Source organism: Anticarsia gemmatalis, chromosome 14 (assembly GCF_050436995.1).
Source record: "Anticarsia gemmatalis isolate Benzon Research Colony breed Stoneville strain chromosome 14, ilAntGemm2 primary, whole genome shotgun sequence".
Lineage (NCBI taxonomy): Eukaryota > Metazoa > Arthropoda > Insecta > Lepidoptera > Erebidae > Anticarsia > Anticarsia gemmatalis.
This window is the reverse complement of record NC_134758.1, coordinates 11,027,832-11,042,918: the sequence shown is the minus strand read 5'-3', so window position 1 is coordinate 11,042,918 and position 15,087 is coordinate 11,027,832. Positions and strand designations below refer to the sequence as shown.

At 35.8% G+C, this 15,087-nt stretch overlaps 2 protein-coding genes across 2 annotated transcripts in view; one reads left to right on the top strand and one right to left on the bottom strand.

Annotated features, from left to right (window-relative positions):
- Positions 1–9,146, bottom strand: part of LOC142978183 (transmembrane protein 64) — a 43,205-nt gene extending 34,059 nt beyond the window's left edge. Inside the window, exon 1 of the mRNA XM_076122513.1 lies at positions 8,448–9,146. Within this exon, the coding sequence (XP_075978628.1) occupies positions 8,448–8,987 (540 nt within the window). The 5' untranslated portion in view covers positions 8,988–9,146. The remainder of the gene's footprint in view (positions 1–8,447) is intronic.
- A 447-nt stretch (positions 9,147–9,593) lies between these two features.
- LOC142978530 (zinc finger CCCH domain-containing protein 15 homolog) lies at positions 9,594–15,086 on the top strand. The gene is made up of 7 exons (XM_076123010.1): positions 9,594–9,881; positions 10,570–10,771; positions 11,217–11,317; positions 11,714–11,848; positions 12,493–12,759; positions 13,174–13,398; positions 13,794–15,086. The coding sequence occupies exons 1-7, from the start codon at positions 9,798–9,800 to the stop codon at positions 13,998–14,000; spliced, it is 1,221 nt and encodes a 406-aa protein (XP_075979125.1). The 5' UTR covers positions 9,594–9,797; the 3' UTR covers positions 14,001–15,086.
- The last annotated feature ends 1 nt before the right edge of the window (position 15,087 follows it).

Below are 15,087 nucleotides of genomic sequence, written 5' to 3'. Positions count from 1 at the left end.
TTCGCTCGCGTATTTCGAAGCAGTTTAGCCTTTCCCATAAATATCAGCAACAAAAATAAGTTCTAAAATCCAACTGGAAATTTACAAATTTACGCGTCCAAACGAATAAAAATAAGTTATTCAGTTTTATTATATCAGCAACACATAATAATGTTTCTATTTTAGTTGCAATATTTATTCCTAAATAGACTACTCGAAGATTTAGGTGCCTTACACCCACGGCCATCGCGAAACACTAACACCGTCTGAAACATTAATGTCAGCACTGCAGACTGCACTTACTGAAAAATTCGTAAACTAAAACTATTTTTAGCCACAACGGTACGAAAACGTATGCATTTAACCTTAAACCGTGGAAGAATTCGAACACGTTAGTGTATAAATGTCACACTTACGTATTGGGGGTAAACAGAACGGCAAAATAAGAAAGGCCAGGAGTTTCTTGCCAGCTCTTCTAATTGACCCTCCCTTCCGAACTGGCGGTAAATTCACTCTCTGTATCATTGACTATCATAAGTGTCAGCATTTGACCTAAATGAATAAATGATTTGATTTTGTTTTTGGCATAAACCTGCGAATGAAGTACCTACTTGAAGTACTTATTCATCTTTCAACATAATTTTTCTAGCGCCTGCATTTTCAGCAACTTATTTTCCATAGCTTAATTTGCAGAAAATGTAGGTTCAGGACGTAGAAAACCTTATTTAACCCTTGACTGTCCCAGTGCTCGGCAAGGGTTTTCAACGAGGGAGGGGGCCTTGAGTCCACTACACTAGCAAAGTGAGGCTTGGGGAATACTCCTTAATGTATAATGTATCATTATCGTTTTTGTCGCAGATGCATGCAGCTAATGCTGTTCGATTGCGTTATAAGTCATCAGATAGTAACTTTACATCATCAAAGATTTTGTTGCTGGCTTCCGCAGTCAACTAGCTAATAAGGATCACGACACCAATCCAAAAGACGAAGAAAGATCAGCACGTGATGGTATATTTTATGCGTGTGTTTGCATGGCATGGTATATGGTACAGACAATATAATATTTAACACAATTTACAATAACAGCCCCCCTTTTCCAGTTTCAAAGTATCCCTCCTATCATAGCGGTCTTTGAACCATACTTTATAGAAAACTTATCAACATAACACAATTTCTCGCAATTTTCCTATAGATAGTGCTAACACTTATGCAACATAGTGAGAATGCAGGCTACTGCACAAACATGTTTTCTTCTACGCATTACGTGGGCGTAGTTTTATATCCAACAGTACATGTGACTTCGTAAACATGCTATTTTAAAAACTTTTATTAAAAGTATCGATTCATCTCGCTAATGTAGTTATTTTCGTATAGTTATGTGAGTCATTGTAAAAGATTGCGTTTAAAAATATACTACACGAGTTTTCATTCTTTGGCATTCTTTTGATGCAGAAAATATAAGCCTTCGAAGAGTATAGCATGCGACTTCCTATGGCTGCAGTAAATAGTAAAAGTCGCAATATATTGGCAACAATACCATGGAATAAAAAACACATTAAGTTCAATTCCATTAAAAATTGATTGAATTATTAATCGACTTTTAAGATAAGCTTTAAAGTACATATTCATTACGATTTTATGTAGAAACCAATGCCACTCGCAGCATAAAAAAGAAAAGTAAAATACTCCAAAAATGCTGGTCCATTTTGGCAACATTGTCGAAAAACTGGACAGTACAAAATGTAGCCGTATTATATTGTCACCGTCAATTAAAGTTGATTGTAGTAACAAAATGTCTGCCTTCTGCAGCACAGCAAGTAATCCTTTTACGAAAATAGGTCGGCTGCAGGCCGTGGAGGTCTACGTGCATGATCCTTTGACATTTACATCGTGGTGGTGCAGCCAAGTATGCACCGGTATGAGCCGCAATACGAACGTGCCACAGGCCACTTGAATTTTATTGGATAAGCCAGTACATTGTAAATGTTTTATAGTACCAAAGAGGCTTATGTTTGTACGTAACTGCATTTTACAAAGCGTTTTCTCTGTAATAGGTTGATTTTTTTGCTTCTTAACGGTGTAATTTCAATTTTAAAGTACCTGAAGAGGAAATAAAACTGATGCATGTATATTTTTAAATTGGAAAGTATATGTTTCTATATTTGAGAACATACTCGGAGGGAAAAAAGGCGACGCCAAAAGTGTTGAACGCCACATTTTTACTTTATTCTCAAAATTAGTTAATACACGTCAATCTAAGAAATTACACTCCAACCAGTTTCTTTACTGTAGTAACAACAAACATAGTTGAATCCATCTTTTAATCAAATAAAATCAACTATTAAAGTCACTCACGGCACGTCATAACCGTCATACGTCAAACTAGCAAAGTGGATTACACTCGTGCTGTCATCTTGACACATATCGGGGTCAATTGACTGACACAGCCATTTATCTGCACTCATCAAATTATGTATTTATCACTGTAATTGCTTCATGTCGTTCTACTATTACAGCTAAAAGCATAGAGCATTCCCGCCAATTATAGTCCTACTAATATTATAAATACGAAAGTGTGTGAGTACGTATGGATGTTTGTTACTCTTTCACGTAAATAATACTGAACCGATTACAATGAAATTTGGTATGTAGGTAGCCGAAGACCCAGAACAACACATAGGTTACTTTTTAACCTGAAGTTCCCGTGGGATCGGGATTTACAAGGGTTTCCACGCGAACGAAATCGCAGGCGGCCTCTAGTATAAATAAATATTGCGGCGTTTTTACGCGCGAGTTGATGTTGCTAGTGTTAATTAATAGTTCGATATTGTTTCATTTTGTTGCTCGAACTAATGAACTGTGTTGTAATTAGATTAGTACTGCGTAATTGAAATCTACGTTTTTTCGAGATTATTTTAATCTTTAATTATTCTGTCGCCGGGTTGACCTGTGTTATCAACTAAATGCGAGTTTATCGGGGATAATTATGTCTAACTCCGATATCTTTTTGATAGATGTCTTGAGCAATACCTTATATCTGAACTTCTTGGTCGTAGCTTTAGCAGTAACCCCCGGTTTCTGAGTACTTTAACGGTAGTTTATCCATTGAATAGCGTTTTTTTATATGAGTTGAAACACTATTGAATAGATAAACTACCGCTAAATGGACCTACTTCAGAAACAGGGGGTAAATAATGCAATCTTCTCCTGCGCTAAATATTTAACGACAGCCTAACTATTTCCGCCTGTTGATAAAATCCAGACACACTGGCGAATCCAGTACATGTTTGTTTTGTAGATGGACACCGTTTTTGGACTGGATCCGTTATCCAGACAGACGTTGATACTCGTCTCAAAATGTCAGTAATGCTAAATAGTAACTACAAATTAAGATACCGCCCATATTTAGTGTTACATAACCTAAATAATCGTCTACCGATGAGTGATTCCCGCTAAGTGATAAATAAGTAGGTAACAAATACGCTAATGAGTGGTTCTCTGAAATGATAGACGTATCGCTCGCGTGGCCACTGGGCGTGAAATAATGCATTCAATTACGTAGTTTAATAATATTTCTAGTTTAACTTGGTTTACGTGGACTCCGGCTGAACATAAGTGGTTACGACTGTTACGAACTGGCGTTTAAGCAACCGTTCCATAAAAGGAAGATTAATATGCCAATAAAGTTGTGCTACTATAAGACAAAGTAGCAATACTCTTTAACGTGAGAGTAAAGTTATATGCTAAGTAGAGATCGCGAATAGAAAAAGGTTTAGTAAGATTGCAGTCACATTCTGTGGTACAATAAGGTAATCGGGTAATATACCTAATTTCCTTCCCATTCCCAATAAGACGTTCTTTAAATGCTTGTCCTTATCCTACGTCACATGCGGGCGACACTGCATGTTTTCTCCCAAAAACATACCGAAAAAGGGAATTAGTTGATGTTACAACCATTTTTTTTTAAAGTAACTCAAACGCCATTCGCTTTAATATTCTTACACTTCTCTTATACTTTTAGCAGAAAAAAACTCCACATAGAAACAGTTACAAACTACAGTCTACGAGTCAAATTATCTCAGTAACGAGGAAACAGATTACCTCCGTTATCAGCCGAGAGCCGGTCTGAGTGACGGCTCAAAACAAACACACGTCACTGACCGCCGCACGCGCATACAATTGAAATTAACACTTGTTATTAACATTTTAATTAATATGGCTTATTTTAGATACTAAATATTTTTGGCTGAGATAATTGCTAAAGTATGCCCATCAGAAGGGCTGGTATACCAATACCTTCCAATTCCGTGTAGGTATGTGACGTGCGACGGGATAACCGCTTGCGCTTGGAACTGCAAGTAAACTGGCACGCCTGAGAGTTCTTTAATACAGTTCTTGAAGTAATGCGAAGTCCCGAACTTGGTGGTTGACTCAATGCTTAACTCTTCCCTCATTACGGGAGGAGACCCTTGACCAGCAATGGGACAGTAATAGGTTCAGGTAACTTAATTTAGTTAGTTGATCAACTTTGGTCATACTATACTTAGATGAAATCGAGTTTATACTCGCTTAGTATCTACATACTTTCGAAATGACGACCTCGTCTGGTTTTATAGTCTTAAAATCACTAAAGTAAACATCTACGTCATTTGACATGTTTTTAGTCTGCGCTTACTGATTATAACTTTAAAAACTTTCGCGTTGCATGCATTATCTTATAATTATTATTATAATATACGGGGAAATACCCATATAATAATTATTTTTATACACGCAAAACCTTAGTGTGAAGTTGGTAATATTGTTGATGCTGTGATAATGTTTCCTTTTTGAGTAAAACCATCAGATAAATAATTCTTAAGGTTGTTACTTTAGCCAATTTTCGGTTTAACATGATTTTCAAGACACTTTGGTAAAGTTACAGTGTTCACAATGATTTATCTTGACTCTACAGGAATCAAAAGAAATATCAAAAAAGTGGAAAAGGATTCAAAGACACAAATAACCAAGTTAATAAATAGCTTTTCAGACCAAAATAATTATTCCTTCCCTATTTAGCCGTCAGCACCTAATATAGGAACAATCATAATCAGTTTCGTTATAACAATGGCTTCTCATTTCATCAATAAACAAAAGGTGTATCTAACATAATGGCCGACTCGTTATGGTCTCATGATCGGGACAAAGTTACGGTGGTTTGCTCCAAATATAATGGCTTTACGAACAGATAAAGAACTAGTTTACGAGACTTTTTGACGGGATGTGGTTTTGAGAAGTTGCGGACGACAAAACAGTACATTTAAAAAAATATCTTATTATGTTGTAAGCCTTTGTGAATAGGCCGAGAGGTAACCTTAGCGACATGTACTTAGAAACTTGATACCTCGATTTATTATATTACAGAATTGAAAGCTTTTTTTTAACGTTTTGGAGATAATCAAATAAAAATACCATTATTTAGGTAGAGCAATAAAAACTATTTATCATTGCTTACATTTTTCATGCAGCCCAAATCAATACGCGGAATCCTGCAAACATTTCGATCATGTCTTGGTATTAAAAGGTCAAACGGCAGTTCCTTCTCAAGAAATGACAATCCAGCAATTATCTAAGCTTAAACATAACCGATTGAATAATAGAAGACTAGCTAGAACTGCTATGAATAGATCCAGCCATTACTAGCAGCAAAGGTCGTAAAATTCAATATTTATTTACGATGGCACCGAAGCGACGGGCAGAATATGCACCTCATGAGCATTCAATAACATAGAGTTTAAAATACATTAAATGTTTGAATAGGATCTTGTTTAAGACCGAAATACGAGGCGGAAAGAGACTAAGGTAAAGGAATTCAGCGGCAAAATGCCGATAAATAGGCAAGGCAGGAAAATGGAACTTTTTAACCTCCTTGATTCCTGGATCCGCTCTTGCTTTATGCAACAGTGTATTAGTGGCGTTAAGATAATATTAAATAGACGTCAGTCAGGCATTTGATGTTGTGGTTTTTCATGAAGTTGGAAATGTCTTATTTTTTGTTGTTTGTATTAAAGCTCTCCCAAACAAGATAAATTCTTAGTATGGGAAATTATCTTAGGGATAAAGAAAGAAAATGTTCATGGCGTGTTGATTCGGTTGCATATAAAGTACTTGAAAGAAAACACTGGTATGACAGGATGAAACCGGAAGGATGAATAAAAGTGGAAATTAAGGATACGAAAGAAGCGTGTGATTTTTCAATGCAGTTATATTTTTAATGGGATTGGTTCACGATCCAGACAGAAATTGAATCATAAAGCCGTTTGCTTATGCTTTGGATCTCTAGGAAATAAAAAGTGTACGTAAACTATGCTAAGACTTCAGGGAGAAAATCTTTTTGTCTAGTCATTTTATTTTTAGTTCTTGTACTGGCGTTAAAAGTAAGACATGACACTTTGTTTACTGTCTGCAACGAAAATATCGCGTGTATGTCCGATGTTTTCTAGGAAATACATTGACGAGATTTTTTTAATGGTATGTTATTGTTTGTCTGTAGTCCAGATGTTTGTTGTTTTTTTTATGTTTTAATAGGTACGGCGTGGCGGGATTAAGGCCGAGAGTCTATCCCCCTCTCTCATTCGAAGAGGAGACCAGTGCACGGTAGTAGCACTGGGTTAGTAATGGGTTTAGTTTATTATTATGGGATTATGGTATCTAGACTACATGAATGAAGTATTTAATAAATGCATAATTATATAGAAACTTTTGTTTGATCGTGTTTCGTATAAAAAGTTTACTATTTTTGATTCCCAATGTTCTTAGCTCTTTTAGATTTGCAAAACATGATGTATGTCGTATATAGTAAAGAATTAACGAAAATTGTCGTAAATATTAGTCACTTTTAAATTAAAATGCTAATTTTAACTAAATAAAGTATTCAAGTAGTTACATATGTTTATCCCTGATAAGGAATAATATATGGTTTATTTATAGGTCATATTTTATATGCATAACAAGCTAACATATTTACCGCTTATGATAAATATATATGAGACATGTATCACCATCTGTTTATTTATAATACATTCATAACATTGACAGTTGCCGGCAGGGAATTTACTGTAGATTAAGAGGTTAAATTGTAGTAAATACATCCTTGATTAATTCCTGGGAAAAACCCTCTTAATTGTGCATTTTTTTAACCCTTCACTGAGGCAAAGGTCCAAGGGTGGGTAAGGGTGTCCTCTTAAATAAGGAGTTTGAGAGTGGAGCCTTGAGTCCACTTCAATAAATTGACTTGTGATAACCAATTTTCAACTAATTATGAGGAAAAATCTCTTTATTTAATTTAAATACTGGCATCTATATTTACTTAGTTTGTGGTCATAAAAAAAGGCATTATACGTCTTACCCTTGCCTTTCCCCCTTAGAAAAAAAGTGTGACATTATGAATATAAGAAATGGCATAATAATATTCAGCCTTGACCATACAGTTGTACATGAAGGATTATAACTGTGGTATTTCAACAGCCTTCACCTTTAAAAAACACCCTCTAGTAACAACTTAAGGTGTTACAAATATTCTATTACACTCAAGTCTCAAGTTATACAACCGACCAGCATTTCAACTATGCAAAAAGTTTTTTTTTAAGTTTATGGTAATTGGACTATGAACTTTGCAGACAGACTTTTTTGTTTTATTTATAAAAAGTTATGAATTGTGGCATTGTTTTTGCTAAGTTTTTTTTTGTCAATTAAATGGTTCGGCTTTAATAACATGCTTTATAAATTCTAGTTAGAATATTCTAATGCTAAATTAACAGGTAAATTAATATTGTTTTGGCTGAGATATTGTTAATTATGAGTTTTCAATAGTATTGTAATAACATAATACTATTAATAACAATAGGTCTGAGAAGTAAATACCTCTAAAATATATATTGCTTGAATAAGTCTCACCACTATACATTTTATTGAATTGGCAGTATTATTCAAGGTAAAAAGGCTTATGTATACTTTAGTATTTATTTGTCAAGCAGAGTGATAGTCTTTGATGTCAGTTTAGAATATTATGGCCATATTTGTGTCTAAAAAAAATTGTTAAATATTTTTAGTTCAGGTAATTTATTATGCCAGTTATAAATACTGAATGTATGATTCAATATATTCAATGTTAACTTTGCATTCATTTCTTATTAGATAGGCATATTAATAGCTTTTCTTATCACATCATATCCCCTTGCAAGTTATCATACATACATACAAAGATATTAGTGATCATTTATAGTAAAAAAATCTCTTTAAAAATAAATGGAGTGAAACTGTCTTATAAGCATAATCAGCAGTGCATAAAGCATTGCATTGATAAAATTAATTATATTAGTGGGACCTTGACACTGCTCAAGGCTTGCTACTTGCATGCTTGACTCATCAATCAGCACTGTTGTCATTATCATATTAGTTACACTTAAAAAATAAACAAACAAACTCACAGCAAATATTGTGTTCTGTATTCCAAAGGGTATTGGAGTCAGTCTCGCGAAGAATACGATCTTGAAGGCTTGCGGCCCCGATATCACCTTCAACAGAGCCCTGGCTGTCTCGTTCTTCAGTAGCCGGTCTAACGGCAGATAGTTCCGTAAGGCTTTCAACGTAAAGTGAGCCACCGCAACACCAAAGTTCGCACTCACCAAAACAGTACCTAAACCCTGAACAATTCCGAATAAATATCCACTAGTAATTATTAACACTAAATAACCAATCGTCACGGGAAAACTGACGACCAAAAATAAACCCATAAATAACAAAAATATTATCCACGGATCTTGCGCGTCTACCCAGTATAAAATCGTCTTTAGATATTCTTTGAAGAAGTAGAGCACCAGTACCAGGCAAGTGAGCATTAGTATCGATATTACGATGTTAAATAAATAACTGTACGTTGTCCTATTGTTAATTTTAGCCCATAAACTTTTCTTTCTTGTGACCGCTGCAGGGTCGGGCTGGCATTCTTCAACGTCGACAATTTCCATGATGACTTTCTCTTACGAAAATTAAACACAGACTATTTCTGTTCGGGCTGTTTAATTTTACACAGGGTATCGTTCGCCATGGCCTAATTCAAGCGACTGTTTATTTCACATTTACGCACGGCGAAGACCGAATTTAACGAACAACCAACCAACCACTATGATCACTATTCACAGACTATAAATTAGCAATAAAAGAATTCCTACAGCAAGAAATGTCAAAACTCCAATCTGACTTTGTCTGACACCGTGTGAATAAATAAATAAGTACCAATTAATTTTATTTCAAACTTATCTTTTGAAGTTAAAAAAAAATAACTTTAAGGTTATTTTGAGCTTATTTATTATTCTTTTTCGAGTGAAATTTTTATGGGGCGAACCAGATGTAAGTTTTAATTTTGGACGAATTATATGTTCCGTTACTACGGTTTCACTAAAAAAAATCATTTTGTCACACTGATGTCACTTGTCAGCTGTCAATGTGTCTTTCATTTCAAGTAAAACTTTGTTGAATTGTTGAAACTTTTAGCTTCTTCATGAGAAAAAATGAGACAGAAGATGCTGATATTTTGAAAGCGAAACAAAGAAAGAACATTAGTCATATTTGTTCTTTTTGAGCAACTGGAACGCGACAACATCTGCAAATGCCAGGCTGTGCACCGTGGACGATATTTATTTTTTAGGAAATACGTGTAAAATAGAGAAAAGTGGGACAAGTTCCTTGAAATCCTGGGATATTTTACTATTTAAAATTTAGATCCAGGAGGGGTAGTAGATTAGGATTAATTTGAAGTTTCGAGAAATAACATAACCATGCCACCGAAGAAAGCAAGCGGCGGCGGAGGCGGCGGGGCCAGCAAGAAGACGGAACAGAAGAAAAAGGAGAAAGTCATTGAGGTGATAAAATACTCATCATTTATTTATTATAACTCATAGAGGCTAAGAAAACGTAGCACCCGAAAACTCCCGTAGACCCGTACTATAGTCCTGGACTCGATTTGGGACAGCACCAAGCAGTAGAAGCCTTCTTGCAAGTTCTCAGAAAGACCCTATGAATTTTAAATTACAAATAGATAAATAGCTGCAGGACTTATTATTATAAACCAATATTTAGTACCAGCCATTATGAATGGTCTGAATGAAAGCTGTAAAAAATATTCTGTTGGATGTTGGCAGAATACAACTCTTTAGAAGCAGGTAGAAGCACAAGCAAATGTGCACAGGCTTACTGGTAGACTACCTATTACAATCTGTTTAAATACTTAGTAAAAATACTAAGTAATTAAATCATTGGGATAACATAACCGCAGTAGGTACACACACAAATTTACTCCATGTTGGACTAGAGAAGTTTAGAAATAGAATAACAAAGAGTTGTGTAATTGTGTAACATTTAAATAAAAGTAGTCTCTCTGTCTTCACTCTATGCCTAAACCACAACCAATTTGGATAAAAAAAAAGTTTTGATTTTGAATAAATCTCACAGGAATGGGTACTATACAGTAACCTATAAGCCATATAACTATAGTTCTCAGATGAAAGCATTACCTAATAACTCACACTAATACTCATTCTATTCTTCCAGGACAAAACCTTCGGTCTAAAGAACAAGAAGGGTGCTAAACAGCAGAAGTTTATCCAGCAAGTAGAGAAGCAGGTGAAGAGTGGCGGCATCCACCCAGCCAAGCCCATGGAGGACAAGAAGAAAGACAAGGAGGCCAAGATGAAGGAGCAGAAGGAACTGGCCATGCTGTTCAAGCCTGTACAGACACAGAAGGTTGAGAAAGGTAGATTATTTATTTAACTTACTCTTAAAAGAAATACTGTCTACTAGCTTCCGTGGGCGATTTTACCTGTATGAAAAGTCTTACCGTGGTAAAAAGTGACCTATGTGTTAATCTAGGTTATAAACTGTCTGACTGATTCTCACAAACTTCGTATTTGTAATATTAGTAGAATTAAGACTAGAAGTAATTTTTAAATGAGCTTATCAATGTATATCAAAGAAGCAAAGATGTAAATCAAATAATGTTTGTGCGTATCAAGTGGCAATCTTTCATCTGCATACCCTTATGGGTAAAGGTGTGATGTTAACTATGTGTGTATTTGTAATGGCTGGTATAGACTAAAAAAAATTTGTAGAAGTAGATTTTTTTAAATAAGCATCTTTTTATTTTATTGACAATCCTATTGTATTACCAAGTTATTAACATTTTATTGTTTTATTTCCAGGCACTGATCCTAAATCAGTGGTGTGTGCGTTCTTCAAGCAGGGCCAGTGTACCAAGGGAGACAAGTGCAAGTTCTCTCACGACTTGACTATTGAAAGAAAGGTCAGTTTATACTCTTACTTGACATTTACAACTCAAGTTTAATTTCAATTAAATAAATAAACTTTGTTCTTATAGAGTGTTGTTGTAGTGCTCAGTAAAGTTTTCTTGTGGAATAGCAGCAAATAAGGAGTTTAACACAGCTTAGAAAATACAAACTTGCTTAGACTGTTTCTTGAAATTTTCTTACTTTTGATGTTTCAACTTTATATGATCTAATTCACATGATTGATAGAGCTGGAATCCATCCTCCTGACTCCATCCATCCTGAATAAAATGTTGTGATATACTTCGAAATTACTCAAAAAGAAATTGACTTTGGTTTAATTTAGGGAATAATATTTTATTTTTTACAAAGATTGAATAATGTTCTATAAAATGCTGTACTTAACATTACAGGCAGAGAAACGTTCTCTATACGTGGACATGCGCGACGACGACGACAACATGGACAACTGGGACGAAGACAAGCTCAAAGAGGTGGTGGAGAAGAAGCACGGGGAAGGAAACAAACAGAGACCTACTACTGATATTGTAAGGCTATTACAACTTTTTATTGTTATTCATCAGTTTTCAAACTGCATCATAATCGGGCCATTTGTATACAAGTACTCTATCTATCTATTGTATAGCTAGTGGTCAACCTAGTGTCAGAGTTCAAGCCGCCCGAAAGGCCTTTGACATGGCTCAACGACTGTTATCTTAATTGACAACAACCAGGACCTACTTTTTACGTGCCCTCCTAAACATGGAGACGCTCAGTTCAAATACCACCGCGGTCACCCATCTATAAAATGACCGCGCCAACGTTTGCTTAATCCACATATCGTTTACCGACCGGTGAGCACAACTGGCTATGAGCGCCTCAACTATCAAGTACAAACAACTAATTATGTCGATATGTATAAGTGACTAGACATGCTAGATACTTCAATCACAATTTCAGTAATGTTCTTCTTACATTATGCTCCATTTTGTTTGAATTTGTCTTTATATCTTCGAAAGCGCTAGAAGATCGTCTCCAACAATTATCTGGGCAAATGTATGAGTATTCTGTAATGAAATGTATGAGTAGTCTGTTCTTGCTTTGCACAAAGGCAAAAATCTTTACAGAGAAAGTTTTCAATCCAAGAAGTAACTTTAAAATCTCTAAATAAAGCTATATTGTTATTTTACAGATCTGCAAACATTTCTTAGAAGCTGTCGAAAAATCAAAATACGGTTGGTTCTGGGAGTGTCCCGCGGGTACCAAGTGTATCTACAGACACGCTCTGCCGCCCGGCTTCGTCCTCAAGAGGGACAAGAAGAAATTGGAAGAGAAGAAGAATGAGATCTCTCTAGTCGACCTCATTGAGAGGGAGAGAGCAGCACTAGGACCTAATCAAACTAAGATCACGCTTGAAACATTCTTGGCGTGGAAGAAGAAGAAGATTAAGGAGAAACAGGTTTGTTCATGCATATTTATCTGAGATATTCGAAAGCAGAAATAGCCTATGTACTAATTGCCATGGAAATTGTGTATTTCTATTTGACCACTTAGACACCATCAGATCTATCTACTCTTTATAAAGTGTCACAAATGCTTTCTTCTATTCAATCTGTTAAATGACTTTATACGCCAGCTTTTTGTAGATGTAAAATGATGAAGTATTTCTTTTATTTTGGAACTTTGTGAAGAACTACGGAATTTAATAGCAAAGTTTACTTTGCAATTAATATTATTCTATCGAAAAGTATAGTAAGAATAATAATAACACAGCTTACAGTCAGACACATTCATCAGAGGTCCTGTATAAAATCATTCTGTACCCTCCATATAATTTTTACAGCTACTAAGTTTTATAACATTCGTATCGCAGGAGGCACTGAACAAGGCGGACGAGCAACGTCGCAGCGACTACAAGGCGGGCCGCGCCGTGGGCCTGTCGGGGCGCGAGATGTTCTCGTTCGACCCCGCGCTGGCCGCCGACGCCGACGAGGACGACGACGAGGCCGTGGACCTCGCCACCTACGGGGAGGAGGACACCGACGTCACGGAGTACCGGGAGGTGCAGCTGGAACTTATCGGCATGGAGGCCTCCGAGGTAACACACCACTATATTGTGATTTTTGTTTAAACGTTAAAGTTTGCAGTGAAAAATCGGTATAAAAAGGAGAACGACACGTATTTGGAAATAGGAAATATAGTAAATGACATATCTTAAAATAATAATATATACAACCCAAAGGACTGGCTGGCTGACTGACTGACATAATGATCATCAATGCACAGCCCAAACCTTTGAACGGATCGGGCTGAAATTTGGCGTGCAGGTAGACTTACCTCCACTTGTTGTACTATAGGAAACCAGATGAGAAACACCTTGGCTATCCCCCAAATTACAGGACATTAATGTCCAGCTACGAGTCTATAATGTCCCGGTTCATTTTCCACTACAATTTTGTGGCTCTGTGTACTAAAATAATATCTTTACTCCAGGTGGACGATACGGGCACGAAAGCGCAAGAAGATCGTCTACAACAATTAAGTCACGGCTTAGAAAACGGCACGGCAAGTGCAGAAGACAGCTCCAAGGACAGCTCCCCCACCGCCACGGACACGGGCGGAGATGTGCCCATCAACGAGAACCTGTTCCTCGACGAAGACCTGGATGAAGAGCTCCAGAACCTCGACCTAGAGGACTAGGGTAGTAGCACGTTTTTATTTCATTCGTCATATCGATGTTGCTGATTCTGGTTTGTTCTTGTAGTTAATTATTGCGATGGTTTGTGATGTAAAAGGTGTTAATACACTAATTGATTGCTGTTGTATAGCATTGTTCTAGAGATACACTATTGGAAAATAGTCCCAAGACATGATATGTGCCGGCGACATGTGAAGCGTAACCTAGTGATTTAGTTTGACAGATTTAAATACCACAAGGCGGTCACCCATCTATGGAATGATCGCGCCAGCGGTTGCTTAACCCACTGATCGTTTACCGACCGGTGAGCGCAATGATCGTTTGTATTATACACATCACTGATCAAAAGTATTACACAAGTCTTCCTAAAAAGCAATAAAATATTGTTTTTTCATACATAAAACCGGAAAAAAGCGATCATTAATTACAAGAACATTCTCTAGTCTATATACATTAGTTGAACTGCCCTCATTTATCATAACATATTGTATACTAGGACATGTGGAGTTATTACAATATTTGCGTACTGTTGTATTTGCAATAGTAATATAGAGAACAATGTGAAAATTATAAGTGATAATGTTACGATGTTAAATGGTTGTATGTGACGCAGGTGTTGTGGAAATACAGCGAATATAGCCCACTACATGCTATAAATGGTCTTAAAGAAAAACCCGTGCGATGCCGGGGCGGATCGCCAGTACTAACTAATAAAAAAATAAGGATATTGTGTCAAAGAAATTTCGACATATTTCTGTTAACGTAAAACATTAACGAATGATATGTATAATCTATATAAATCAGTATATTTTATTGATAAAATGTGTGCAAATCGATTCAGTAATATTTTAGCTTATAACACCTTGATTAAATAATTAATAGCAGCATACCATAATATTAATAGTTTTGTACAACAACAAGCAAGAAAGGCTTATTTTTCCAAACACCTGCGTCATACAGAAATATGAAAGTTGTATCCATTTAAAAATATATATTTTCGCAACATGAAATTGTTATTTAATCTTTTCCTGAAAACGAAACTAACTTAGGTACATAATGTATTGTAAATAAAATAACGTATTTTATAAT

Bases quoted from the DNA above. Each gene is read 5' to 3' on its own strand.
- LOC142978530 (XM_076123010.1), top strand. From the start codon at position 9,798: ATGCCACCGAAGAAAGCAAGCGGCGGCGGAGGCGGCGGGGCCAGCAAG. The intron at 9,882-10,569 runs GTGATAAAATAC...CTATTCTTCCAG, and splicing joins AAAAGGAGAAAGTCATTGAG to GACAAAACCTTCGGTCTAAA. The intron at 13,399-13,793 runs GTAACACACCAC...TCTTTACTCCAG, and splicing joins TCGGCATGGAGGCCTCCGAG to GTGGACGATACGGGCACGAA.